Here is a 14,382-nt window from a genome sequence, read left to right as displayed (position 1 = left end):
TATAAAAAATTATATTATATATTGTGTAATATACAAATTTTATATTTTAAATTGTATAATCTAAAAATTGTATAATTTAAAATATAAACTTGTATTCTAATTACATGTTTCGGAATAAATATATAATTTAGAATAAAAAATTACAAATTTTAATTCTCAGATTTTATAATTTAGTTCCAAATTTCATATTCTGAAAAAAAAAAACATTTAGTAACAAATATCGAAGAATAATTTGGATATTTTTTACAGTACGAAGGTCATGGAGGTGAATGAAGAATTTGTATTACTATTGTATTTGAATGAAAGGTTTAAAATTATGATTTATCTGAAATAGTAACACTAAAGGCATAAATTTATCTACTGATTCAATTAAAAATTCAAAAAATAATGTTATTTACAAAGAAAGATACAAAGTAATGTATATATATTAACACAAGTTTTGCTTATTCTTAAATATAAATGGGGACACTGATTTAACCTTTAGAAATATTTTCCTAATTACATATTCAATAAATATAAAACTAATATGAAAAGTAAAAAGAAGAAAATAATTATTATCTTTTAAAAAAAAAGGTACTTACCTAAATAAATTTTACTTCATTCTTCCTTTCATTCCCAAATATCACTTTTTAACATAATCATGAGTTAAACTATTCCATCCACTGAAAACACACATGAACTCCATATCAAAGTAACATGTTTTTAATACATTTTGTGATCTATTTCTACAAATGATTATGGTAATTGCTTATATATTGTTTTTTCTTAAACTATGTTATTTTGTGATGTATTTCTAAAATTGCTCTTGATATTGAAAACACATGTTAAAATTACTTTAATATTTTATTATATAAACTATTATTACAAAATAATTGAACTAAATGATGAAAAAAGGAATTAGAGAAAAAAATGAAAAAATGATTCAACAATACAAGATCAAGGTGACTCGTGACACATACAACAGAAACCAAAAAGAAGGACAAAAACAATTGAGTCCAAAACTGTCAATTTGTTCGTACACAAAAGTTTATTATGTATTTTTGGTGAAAAGTAAAATTTATTCTTAATGAAATTAAAAATTTAGTTAATACTTTTCATTTTTTTCATTTTAGTAAAGATAATATTTTGAATTCTATAATTCAAAAGTTATTTTTTGGATTCAGAAATAACTTCATAATGGTATAATTTCGAATAGAAAGTATGGGTTATGACTCACTTTCCGTTTTCTTAACATAATTGGGAGGCTACTTGCCACAATTAATAATTAATTGTCATCAAATGGAGGTTTCTTATTACAATTAATTGGCATCAAAGGAAAATTAATTATCATTAATTGTATTTATTATTGTTGTCTCCTAGAACCACGGTATATAGTGGCTTTCTTCCAGTAATGTAACACACAACAAACAGCAACAAACACTCGTGTCCTCTCTCTTCTCCTATACTCTCTATTTCTTTTCTTATAAGTGTTTTGGGGCTATTTATCTATAGTGGAAGTTTTGGCTCTCTTGTCGGTGATTTTTTATCTCTATTTAAAGGGGTTTTCTACCTAAAAATTTATGGTACCATTCTCAATTTTCTTTGTTACTTTAATTTCTCATAATCTTTGGTTGAAATTATTACACTCCCGCACACGATATCGCTACAGAAAATTATCTTCTAAATTTTATAATTCAAAAAGTTATTTTTTAAATCCTGTTAAAATTGAATTTTGATACTGCTACAAATCAGAATTTATGGCTATTCCATTGGTTTGAAATGTGGATATTCCAAGTAAAAGAAAATCCTTTAAAATAGTTGTCACCAGTTAGAACTGTGTGCAGAACTTATGTGAGAGAGATGCTCTGTTATATACCAATCACCACAATTTATTTGCCTTTGTGCTGCAAAGTATTCAAGATGGTTTGTCTCATGATTACAGAGTGGCCACGTGTAATATGGAGCAACATTAGATATTTTTTAAAAACAATTATCTTCTATAATTATCATATTCAACATTCCACTGAATTAAGATTGTTCTAATTGAAAAATGAAAAACTGAAAATTTTTAAGATGAAGCATTAAGTTTCATTTCAGTGTGAAAAATTTTTGTGTTCACATCAATGGATGATTTGAATGATACCTAAACAGATAACGATTCCATAGACTGAAAGGCAGAGTTGTATTATTCTAATCAAAATAAAACAACAACATAAACTGAAAAAGATGTTTTCTGAAATTCTTGAGGGAGCCACAGCCCCACCTACCTCAAAAAGGTGCTCAAATCCACTGTTTGGTCCATTCATTTGTTTTCTTGTTCTTCTAAATTTATCTTTTTTGCAATCATACATAACACAGACCAGTTATATATTTTTAATGATTATACAATGTTGTCGAAGGAAGTTGTAGATTTTTTTTTTATGTAAGTACTATAAAACTGTTTCAAGATTTAAGCTCCTGATAATATAGCTAGAATCTGTATGATCCATGGCCGAATTCCTTGCTTGCTGCTTTGTGAATCATATTTAACTCCCTTTCATCTATCAGATAATATGAAATTCTGAAGTGAAACTGTATGAACAGATTGAAAAAGAAAAGCATCATCATTCACCACAGTCAATTTGTACAACTTTCATGAAAAATGTGCTGAGGAAAGCACTTGTTCTATTTGATTCACCAATTACAGCATATATTGTGCTATTATTCCTTTCTGCTACATATTAGCACTGCATGTAATTGTTAAGGCCTTTGAGAGTGACAAAAGCCTGATTGGTTTTGAACAAGTTAAATCCATCTGTTGTAGTTTAAATCCTCTCGTGAACGAAGAACTCCTTTAGCTAAATGATTGATTTCTTCCCCTTTAACAATCTGAAGCCAACTTTGTTGTTGCACAAGATTCATGATTTCAACATCCCTGAATCCAACAGATGAAATTTCCTTTATTCAGATGAGTATATACAAACAAAAGTACCATGAGATGTTGTAACCTAAGTGTTATTAATTCTTTCTCATAAATTGAATTTAGTCATATGTTATTAAAGATTGATTCATGTCATGAACACACGATTATTTGAGATAACATAATAATTTATCACAAGGGTGGATAAGATTCTCTACCTTGGATGATGGGTTGGACTTGGAATTCGATGATAACGAGGCCCTTCATCATAACCTTCACAAATTATTTCTCCACTCTCATCTTCATAGCAAATTATGCCCTGTGATTTGTCCTCATAAATCTGTTTAGGAGAAAAACAGACATCAATTAACACAAAAATCCTTAAAACTCAGTCAAATTTCTGTTTATCAATTAACCATATAGGACTAGTTAAGTGTGTGATTCTTCAATTTTGGATAAGAGTAACAATAAAAAAGCCTAGCATATAGATATCAGAGCCTCTAGAAAAGAAATATGATAAGATGTTGACCTTGTTCTTGATGGATGCTGTGATTCTCAATGCTACTGGACCACCTGCAGCTCTTTTCTGTGGGACAGAGCAGTCTTTGGACTTCAAATCTTTGTTGGCATATTTCAGAAACGAACCATATTTCTGAAGAGAGATTTGAGCTGATGAACTACAGTTAGTTGCCATGAATTCTAGTTCTTCAAGAACATGAAGAAAAGGAGGAGGAGGATAAGATGATGATGATGATAAAGAAGAAGAGAAGGAATAAAAGTGTTGATGGATGGCTTATTGATATATAGTTATAGTACAATGATCACGTCACAAAATCATTTAGTTATTCATAGTGAGCATTGGTTTTGGTGGGCTTTGCTCATATAATATTTTCAATTATGGATGGACCATGTCTTATCATGATGCAGTAATATATATACTACTAGATAAAAGTTGCTTCCCAAAAGTCTTCATTCAATAAAGTCACTTTATACCAACATTCATTTCATACAAATCAATTATTTGTTGGTGTGATGCATATATTGAGAGTATATATAAACTAAACATCAAACCATGTGAGCCAAAAACTCTAATTACTTAACTGCATCTTAGCTTAATTAAGAACATAACATGTAAATGAGTTTAGCAGCTAAAGGATCATTTAACTGCAATGATGGGATTTGAGACTAATAAGTTATAGCAACCACATAATAGTTTATTCATAACTTAATCAATATTTAAAGTAATGTGACGTTGTATAATGCAGTAGAAAGGATGTGTTGTAATGTGCACTAAAGTCTGAAATGGTTGGAAGAATGGAAGAAAAGAAGAAAAGAAGGGAGTTAAATATTTGAGTTCTCCACATGGCATGTGAAGGTTGGAAGGGAATTTGTAGACCAAACGCAATGGTTAATGCATATTGCATTCCACTGATGTATATATATTAAACACTAGTTCTGACGTGTGAGATAGTGATTGAGTAGTTTACGTGCAAGAAATAAGGAATCAAGTTAGAGAGATTCATTCTCCATTCCTAGAAAAGCAGTAGGGAAAAACAAAAGATCCCTTGTACAAGTTGTGTCAATCTTTCCTTTTTTTAATGTTTTGTTTTTATGTGAAACATTCAACCATGGTTTTGCTTCCCACCAGTCACAACTGGGGTTCCCTGAACGAGGACAAATCATAAACCATGGGCCCTTCCAAAGCCTTCAAATGACCTTAAATTTTTTGGTGTTTGTTTCCCAAAAAGTTCTTCCTTATCCATTCTGTTCTTGCATAACTCTGATACCTCTTTATATCGGATAACTGTTTATATTTATTTGGGTCTTTAATCTTCGATTTCAGATCTTTGTTCAAAGATTTTTTTTTAATAAAGAAGATATATAGTAAAAGTGAAAGATTCATTATTTGAGGTTACTCAAAGTGTGTTTATCGTGTATGAGTTAACATATAAGAAGTTCAATATGTTTAATTTAAACAATGTATCTACATATAACACGTGTAATATATATTGATGAAATATTTAATTAAAAAAATATTTTCTAAGTCTTTAACATTTTAACATAATTTTAAAATAAATAAATATAATAGTTTTTTAAAAATTCACAAGTTATTGAATAAGTGTTTCTATTATGATTACAGAAATAAATAAAATTTTATATACAATAAAAAATATTTAAATTATATATGTATAATTGAAAAGATTTTTATTTAATATCCTATCACATCTTCATAAAATGTTAAAATTTGTTTTAATTTTAATTAAATTTTAACTAAAGTGTATTTTTCCTAATTTCCTATCATATAATTCATAATGATATAATATATAAATTTATGGTACACTATAATTTAAAAATTACACATGTCCATTGTTTTGTAAACTAAGTTTGCAAAAGGAATCCAATATTTTGTATGAAAACTTTGTTTCAAACAAAATATAAATGTGTGAACACACTTTGTGAGAGTAACCATACATGTAAAAAAGACTTTCACAATATTAGTTTGCACCTACACTGTCAGCATTTGTTTAAGAATAAAACAAAATGAAGCTCAAGGGTACTCTGAGCTTGCACCATGAATCAAGAAATGTCACTGTGATCATAAGGAAAAAAAAGTACCATGGTTTCAATTCTAGGGGCTATTTTATGAGGTCCATGATATCCTGATACAGATATTACAAGAACAATTTCATGGCCATTGCATGTATAGTTACTCTCCTACTTCTCTCTATGGTGTCAGCATAGCAAGATGTAGAAAGAACAACCCTACAGGGAAAAGGGAACTACAAAGAAAATGCAGAACATAGAGACATTTAAGAACATATCAGCAGCAGCAGCAGCAATGAAAGCAACTTTGTTTCACACTGCAGCAATAAGATAAAGAACCTTCTTACAACACTCATCTTCATTGACAAATATAAATTCAATTTTGCATCCCTTCATTTGAATACTTTGTTACCCTTTACATATTTAATAAGAGTTTGAGAAGAATATATAGAGTAGGTGCAGAAAGGTGAAAGTGATATGAGAAAAGTGTAGAAAAGAAGGGAAATATATGAGAAAAGTGAAAGAAAGAGAGTTTGTGGATCCACTATAAGTATCCATATGTAGATGTGTGTTGAAAATAGGTGGATGGTCACATAATGCAGGAAGCTAAGACAGAGATGAGGTAGTCATAATAAGCATTCCACTATGATAAAAGTGATGAGGTGGTGGGCAAGGGATTGAGGATTTTCAGGGTTGCAGAGTTGCAGTGAAGTATCTATTTTCATATAAAGGAGAAGTGAAAAAGAAAGAGAAGCAAAAATGCAGTTATGTCACATAACATAAAGTACACTTGTGCAAACTTGAAGGTTGGAGATTAACTAAAGATGCACTTTAACCCCACTCAACCTTTTGGGAAAAAGATTTACAGAAAAAGATAGTACATCTTATACTTCTGCCATCATCTGATAAAGTAACTTTCTTATCCAAAAGAATAGAAAACAGGTTCCAAATGGAAATCAAATTATTCACAGAGTTGAAATGGTAATACTAGTGAACAACTCATGCAAGTGCAACTGCATCATTTCCATTGTGTTTGTTTCCACTCATTTACTCTGTTACAAAGGAACTGATCTTTTACTCTGGAAAGAAGATGTGATTGTTCTTCACTATTGTAAAAAGAAAAACAAGAAAAGTCACATCAACTATGGTAAAAAAGTCAAAATAACCTTAATTTTTTTTCATGGAATTTGATAGTTTGATAGTGCAGAAAGTGGATACCAAGTATAATAATCGATTATGCTTAAAAATAAAACATATAATCAATTATGTCAAACAGATTGATTATACATTTATTTTTCAAAATAATTGATTACATGTATCAATAACCAATCATGTAATTTTCTATCATCACTGATTTAAATTACATATTTAAATATTAAATTAATTATAAAAATATATTAATTTATTATTATTAATAATAATATTATTATATAAAAAAATTATACCATTAAAAACTTCATATATAATTTTATATATATATATAAAAAAAAATCAATTACACATTGAGAAGTTAAGGTATATATTGTATAATATATTGTTCCGGTATGAATAATATAATCTCACATTGTTTAGAAGTTGACATCAATAGTAGTTTAAATACATTTTTCTCCTTTAACTCATTAAGGTACCTTTTAAGAATAAAATCAAAATGGACAATATCTCGAATATGATTGATCCTCCTAATACTGAAAAGAATATTTTAATTATAAACAACTAAAATGTACAAATTAATTTTTTAATTATTTTTAAATATAAAATAAAATTGTAATCTTACATTTTCATTAATTAAAAATAATAAAATTTTAATCATACTCATTATATCATTTACTATTTTTTTTTTATAAATTTTTTTCATGATGGACATGACAAAATCATGAATTCATAACAAAAAAAATATACTTAAAAAGAGTTGGGTATTGCGGAGAAAGAGTAATCTCATCAAAGGGACAACTCATTACAATAAGAGTAAAATTAAAATAGATAATATCTCGGAGCTGATTGATCTTACTAATAATAAAAATAATATTTTAATTATAAACAATTAAAATATACAAATTAATAAATCATATTTTTTTAATTATTTTTAAATATAAAATAAAATTGTAATCTTACATTTTCATTAATTAAAAATAATAAAATTTTAATCATATTCACATTTTTTTTTATAAAAGTTTTTTCATGTTGGACATAACAAAATCATGAATTTATAAAAGAAAAAAATATACTTAAAAAGAGTTGGATATTGCGGAGAAAGAGTAACCTCATCAATGGTTTGAAATCGGGATTGGCTTGCAAAACTCGTTGTAATTTCTGCAACATCAACAAAATCTAAATTGAGAATAATAACATTATACTTGCTAATATGAAATTTTGAAAAGATCCATTCAGCAAAGACAACTTCACTTACTTTAGTATGACTGCTACAAAGTTATACCTGTTAGTAGTTTGTAAATGTCATGAATACAGTGTTTCTATCTTCAAATCTTAGGAAGACAAGAACAAAGTACTTATTCAAAAATGCAGATCAAAGTTAGTAAATTTGTAGAGCACAGACGGTGTTGCATTATATAGAAAGAAAGAAAAATAAAAAATAAAAAATGGTGACAGCATAAGCAACAGTAAAAAAAAGAAAGAAAAAGTTGGATAATTCCTTGTTTCCAACAGAGAAAGAAGTAATAAAATGGACAAAAGCTGGTAAGACAGCAAAGCAAGGAAAAGAAAGCAGAAACCTTGGTTACAGGGAAGGATGAATGAGAGATAGAAAGCCTATGAATTTGGAAAAGAGGGGATGCAAATGCTGACACTCAACAAGAGAATGCCTGAAAAGCTTTCTGCTCTTACTGTACTTAATTTGCAACGGATTTTCCCTGCTTCTTTTCACTTTTTTCAACCTTCTTTTACTCCACCACTCCTCATTTCTTACATTTTTTTCCCTTTTCATAATATCCCTTTTGATTGTTTTTTAAACATCTACTTAAATATTCGAAATAAATTACAAAATGTTAACCTGAGTTGACCATATAAACACTCAGATGCTGAACTCTCCTTTAACTATTTTAACTCTAAGGGCAATGCTAACTAGTCTTCTAAGGGCACAATTTCTAAATGTACTTTCATATTTCATGTTCACCTTGTTACAAGTTATCTCAGATTTATCAGCAGTTAACAAAATAGACTTGTTTATAGTACAAAATTGAAGCAGATACACATTTCAGAATTCATAAAAGTGTAAATCTATAGGTTAACACAAGTTGTTAGTTGTTTTAATAAGAACATTTCATAGTATATATGTTGATATAATATTTCTGAGTCTAATCTAAAAGAAAAGTATGAATGAAAGTCTATGGTAGCTGATATTATCAATGCAACTTTACCTTGATATAAAACAAAGGCGTGTTTTATAATTGTATACCCTAGAGAAGAAGGTAGAACACTAGAAGTGAAATAATATATTAATTTGGCATGCAAAGTTATGCCTGTGAGAGAGAGTGATAGAGCTTGGTTAACCCAAGAAGTAGGAACTAGACAACACTTAGATTTAGTCTAGTGAAAAATGAGTGCAGTTAGTGTAATTAATTAATATATTACATTGTTGTAAAGTTAGGTATTGGTCACTCACAAAAGGTAAGCCTTCAGGGAAATTCTTACTCTCTGATATAATTGATTGTGAGTGAGAAAAACAGAGAAGGCTTGTACACAGTATCCTAGTCCGAAGCTAAAAAATAGGATCGAAATTCACGAACAAGAACCAGCACTAGTAAAGTTGAGAGATTCCTACCTTCATAAAGTAAAATGTTGGAGAAAATTTTCCAACTATTCTCGTAATACTCCATAAAAAACATTGAATGAATAGTGTTTAAATATACCGTTGTAAGCATAAAAATATACAGTAAGTAAGTACTTTCTTTACCTAGGAAGGAGAATTTTGTTTTTTACTACGCATCCTGTTAGGCAAAATAGCTCTATAATTAATGTTTGATCCAAAATTACCTCCTTTTAGTAGTAGTGTTTTTTAACACAGAATTTAAATCTAAAGCCTTTTTAAGAATTTGACACGCTACTCGTGAAGAAATTACCATTACTGAATAATGCAGATAAATAGTCTAGACAACAATAAACAGAAAAATGAGCAACACATTGAGGTTTTGTCATGTACCACTCTGTTTATTTCAACTGTTTGAAAAAAAATGTATTAAAAAACCATGAATGAAGAGGTTGTGAAATCTCATGAAATCTAATTTTGAATGTAGTTTACCATAGAAAAATCTGAGATAGGTGATTGATGTGACATATAGATAAAAACATAGTATATTATTTATAACATGTTTTGTTTGCATTTTTCTTGGCCTTTTTTATCTTGATGTTCTTTCTTAAATTATTTCTTGTGCAAACCTAACGAAAGCTCCCTCTTTGGTTGATGATGTACTCTCTTGCTCCCGTGTTCATACCTTCCATCTCCTGGAGATAGAAAGGACTAAGGAGGGTGTGTGAGGTGTGAGAGACACACACAGTGGCACGAAAACAGGTCTGTGTTTTTGGCTCCTTGCATGTGAGTCAAGTCATTAGTGTACTTACCATAGACCCCGGTTCCAACTAAGTCTTACATACTTTTTCCTTGTTCAGTATGCTGTTCTGTTCCACTGCCTCCGCGGTCACTTTCCCCTGACCCACACTGTTCAACATACATCACATGAAACTAATGCAAATTTTGCAAGTAACAGAACCACACTAGAGACACTTACTGCATTTCCATTTCTCTCACATCACCGACCCCAACAAGTTCAATTTCACCGTGCCATGCCATGGACCTTCCCAACCACAAATTCTTCCAATCTCCGTCTGCATTGGCAGTGGCAGTGGCACCACATGGGGTAATATACTGCTACCTTTACTGATGCTCTTTGAAGGCTTTTCTCACTCGTTTTTGTGATACAGGAAACACTCACTGAGAGCAATATGAACATGTATGGGAAAAGCAAAGACAACCCTTTTGCAGATGACTTCCCTGATCCACTTTGCAAGCTCAACCTGAAGGAAACCTCTGAGTTTGTCAAGTCGTTGCCTGTGCCGAGTGGCAGAGCCGAAAGCAGAGGCCACTCTGTTTCACAACAGAGGAGACTATTAGAGGCTCCCTCCACTCCGGGGAGACCAGTTTTCTCCTTCAGCTCTGGCCTTCCAAGAAAGAGCTTCCCTTCCAAGTGGGATGATGCAGAGAAATGGCTCATGAGCACTTCTTGCCACGACTCACCTGCTCACAACAACAACAACAACACTCTCAAGGTTTCAGTCTCAGACTCCTCAAAGGTTGCAACCAGACAGCAATACGAAGATGTTACCTTTAAGCAGCAAATGGAAAATTTCTCGGAGAAATCTAGGGTCACTGAAGAAAGGGTGACCAAAGCTGTCCCCAACTTTCACTGGTCTCCTTCATTGGACCACCACCATAACACACTCGGCGCTTTCCATGGTGTTAAAGACATTGTACTCAAAGGTGGGATATCACAGTCTTAACTTCAAAATTTGACTTTATCCCTCCTTTTTCCTTCCTTTTCTTTTTCCTATCTACCCTTTTAGCCATCGTTATCATCCTCTTTCTTTTCCCTTTTTTCTTTATTATATTCTTTGTTTTCATAGACTTTAAACAGTGGGTAGCTTGAATAAAAAAAAATCCAGGTTCAGATTTCCTTGTAGGCTGAAGCTGTTGTTGGGCATGATGGTAGCTTGTGCTGCTGACACTGTTGCAACTTCTAAGATAGCCTAAGATCATATATCTCATCTATTAAATTAAAAGAGGTGTACTAAAATCATGAGTAGAATTCATTAAATAAAAAATGAAACTTACAAAATTGTGCTTTTCAATATATTTTCCCAATAGTTGGAATTCAGGAGAGTGTGTTAAATGTATTTGAAATTGAATGGAACAATATGGATAATAGACCACAATTTTACTAGTATGGCAAGTTGCTGACATGTAATGAATTGCAATGCAGATAAGTTCACAGACAGCATAGAACCTATTTTGCCAAATTTGAGATATTTAGAGCCGGCTAAGGAAGGGTTCTTGTTTAGGAACCAAGGTGGTGGGGCAATGCAAGATGCTTGCACAGAAGTGGTTCAACATAGAGACATTGGCACTGAGATGACTCCTCTGGGAAGTTCCACAACTTCAAGATGCCACACCCCAGTTAAGATTTCATCACCTCCTCGGCACAACACTCCTGCAAGTAGGTCAGGACCATTGGCCTTGGCTAGCACTGCCTGCACTCTTGATGTCATTCAGCTGGAGGAGTGCCATTTTTCTAAACTGCAACTAGGATCACAGTATGATATAGTAACTTCAAATTGGAGCTCAAGTGAAGAGGAAGAAAAGGAAATATCAAAAAGCTTGAGGCATAATGGGAGCCACAAAGCTGATTCCGACTGCATAGCTGCTTCATGGGAAGAAGAGGAGAAGACCAAGTGTTGTTTAAGGTAACACAACCTTTCAGCATATTGTATTGCAACAAATTCTTTCTAAACCATTTTCCAAATTATGAACAAGTTAATTAAATATTGAAGTGAAATATGTAAATTTGTGATTTCTAATAAATGTGTTATAAAATATTTTTGTTAATATTCTTTTATGCTGTTTTCATCTGATAATATGTGTGTGGCTGGAACTGAATTGTGATTGAGTTGCTGTAGGTATCAGAGAGAAGAAGCAAAAATCCAAGCTTGGGTAAACCTCCAAAGTGCTAAAGCAGAGGCCAGGTCAAGAAAGCTTGAGGTATTTCATTGTCCTTCATAGACTATATTTTGTGCAACAAATTTGTACAGTTTCTAGCACAATAAAAGAAATAGGCAGAAAACAGAAATGTGAAATAAATTGGTGGTATAATAAAAGAGGATGAAGAGAAAACAATACTATGAAAGGTGCATTATCAATTGAATAACTAGTATAAAGTTGCTACTCTAAGCCATAGATGTACTATCATTATATAACTAGTATAAAAAGGCTATTTTAAGCCATAGCTGTAATAGCCGTAATCGTTGAATGCTAAAATGAAACAAATAAGTGTAGTTTAACTCCTCCTCTTAGATTAAATATTAGTACTACAAGTTAAACTCGGATCTCGAGATAAAGTCCAATTAAACTTTTTTAGAGTCAATCATATTTTGTCTGCATATAAACTGAACAAAATCTGATTTAAGCTTTTATAAAGGTATTTTTAGTATGCAGTTTTCCAAAATTTTAAACCAATGTTTTTAGTTCTGCATTTTTTATATGAAATTGGTTAATTGTTTGTGTTTAAAGAAGGTTATATTATGTGGCACCTGCTGTATGGCATCATGTCATGTGCAACTCTCAATTATTTAATCTGCAAAAATGTCATTTATTTGTCTTAAATGGAATGTTAGAGGCCAAACATGATTTCAGTTCTTGGAGGGATAGAAATGAAAAAATGTATTGTAATCAAATTTTGTGAAGTTGCAACATGCAGTTTTCCCTCTGCTTGCCCTGTCCTCCATATTTTGGTACTTCTGGCATTGAAATTTGAAAAATGGTAGGAATTTGAAAGTACAAGATAATCCATTACTGAAACTTTTCTCTTTTGGAAGCAGTTTGAACCTTTTGTAACAGCAGATTCCTGTGAAAATGCACATGGTGTAGTAATCTATTGTCTTCTAAACACACACAACCAACTATTGTTTAAACTTTAAAGTCTTATACATTATCTATTTCTAACTTTTGACCACAATTCAATGTTTTGCCTTTGGTGGGCATGTTGGTGACCTATTCCTCGAGCCACACCCATCTCATGGGATACCGTCATTATATTATTATTTCCTTGACCAGTCCACGCTCCAATTCTCACTCTTTCCTCAATCAAATACAATTCCATCTTCATGCTTCCCTCTTCATTCAAAAGACACAAAATGAACCCTTGAAGTAGCAATGTTGATAATATTTTTTTTTTTGGATAGGAGTGATATTCATAACATTTTTTAATATTTTATTTAAAAAGACATTCTTTGGTTAAAGATTAAGTGTTATCTATTCATACCAACTACTTGGTGTGTAATACTAGGAATCATGTGGGAAATTTGATTTGTTGATTCAGTTGAGTTTATGATGTTTATGGAAATACTGAGAGAGAGATGTGAAAAATGTTGGTGAATAGTCCTATTCTTCTTCCTCTATTGTTTTATGATTAAGGGTACTATAATTGATTCTAAAAATTTACTTTTTGTGAGTGTGTGAATGTGTTGTGTGGCTAGAGAGCATGGGTAGAAGCATAACTCTGTGATACACTAGTTGGTTAAGAACTTGGACAGATGGACAATGGAATCTAGTGGATAGGGGAATCAATCTACTGTTCTATGTGGTATAGACCATAATAATAAAAACAAATTCCAAAGTTGAAAAGTTCTAGGCATGTTGTCTTTTTCAGCTTCCATTATTATAGTAAATGGTTGTAAGTTCACAAGCATTGAAAACATGAATATGGTTAAATGTAGTACTGTTACAGATTACCAAGTTGGTTTTCAACTTCAGAATCATGTCATTGAAACTAAGCATGTTTTTTTTTTTATTGAAAATGTTGGTTAGGTGAAAATACAGAAGATGAGATCAAACCTTGAAGAGAAGTTGATGAAGAGGATGTCAGTGGTTCACAGGAAAGCTGAGGAGTGGAGAGCAGAAGCAAGACAGCAACACTTGGAGCAAATACAGAAAGCCACTGAGCAAGCTCAAAAGATGATTCATAAACATAACTCACACTTTTCAAAGCCAAGTTCATGTGGTTGCTTCCCTTGCAACAACAACCATCATTGAACATAGTGTTCTTGGGAGTGTCTAAAGAGAGAGACTTTGTTAAGGATACAAATATTTGATAAAAGCAAATTTTAATATATTCAAATTTTAAAATGCTTTCTTTTTATTTAATACTATCTTCTTCATAAAAAACAAGTCATACAAT

The 14,382-nt window shown here is 31.1% G+C and overlaps 2 protein-coding genes and 1 long non-coding RNA gene across 3 annotated transcripts; 1 reads left to right on the top strand and 2 right to left on the bottom strand.

The window, feature by feature from the left end:
• Positions 1-2,563: 2,563 nt before the first annotated feature.
• Positions 2,564-4,293, bottom strand: LOC137819180 (uncharacterized). The gene is made up of 3 exons (XM_068622953.2): positions 3,408-4,293; positions 3,097-3,218; positions 2,564-2,893 (listed from the first exon to the last, which is right to left on the bottom strand). The coding sequence occupies exons 1-3, from the start codon at positions 3,570-3,572 to the stop codon at positions 2,764-2,766; spliced, it is 417 nt and encodes a 138-aa protein (XP_068479054.2). The 5' UTR covers positions 3,573-4,293; the 3' UTR covers positions 2,564-2,763.
• A 1,058-nt stretch (positions 4,294-5,351) lies between these two features.
• LOC150024815 (uncharacterized) lies at positions 5,352-10,898 on the bottom strand. The gene is made up of 3 exons (XR_016516293.1): positions 10,759-10,898; positions 7,683-10,670; positions 5,352-5,739 (listed from the first exon to the last, which is right to left on the bottom strand). It is a non-coding gene; the product is annotated as an uncharacterized LOC150024815 (long non-coding RNA).
• Positions 10,161-14,348, top strand: LOC137819374 (uncharacterized). The gene is made up of 5 exons (XM_068623194.2): positions 10,161-10,293; positions 10,358-10,913; positions 11,413-11,893; positions 12,107-12,188; positions 14,013-14,348. The coding sequence occupies exons 1-5, from the start codon at positions 10,225-10,227 to the stop codon at positions 14,235-14,237; spliced, it is 1,413 nt and encodes a 470-aa protein (XP_068479295.2). The 5' UTR covers positions 10,161-10,224; the 3' UTR covers positions 14,238-14,348.
• The last annotated feature ends 34 nt before the right edge of the window (positions 14,349-14,382 follow it).

This window comes from Phaseolus vulgaris, chromosome 10 (assembly GCF_051622355.1).
Source record: "Phaseolus vulgaris cultivar YP4 chromosome 10, ASM5162235v1, whole genome shotgun sequence".
Lineage (NCBI taxonomy): Eukaryota > Viridiplantae > Streptophyta > Magnoliopsida > Fabales > Fabaceae > Phaseolus > Phaseolus vulgaris.
The sequence above is the reverse complement of the archived record's forward strand: the minus strand, read 5'-3'. Positions and strand labels throughout refer to the sequence as shown.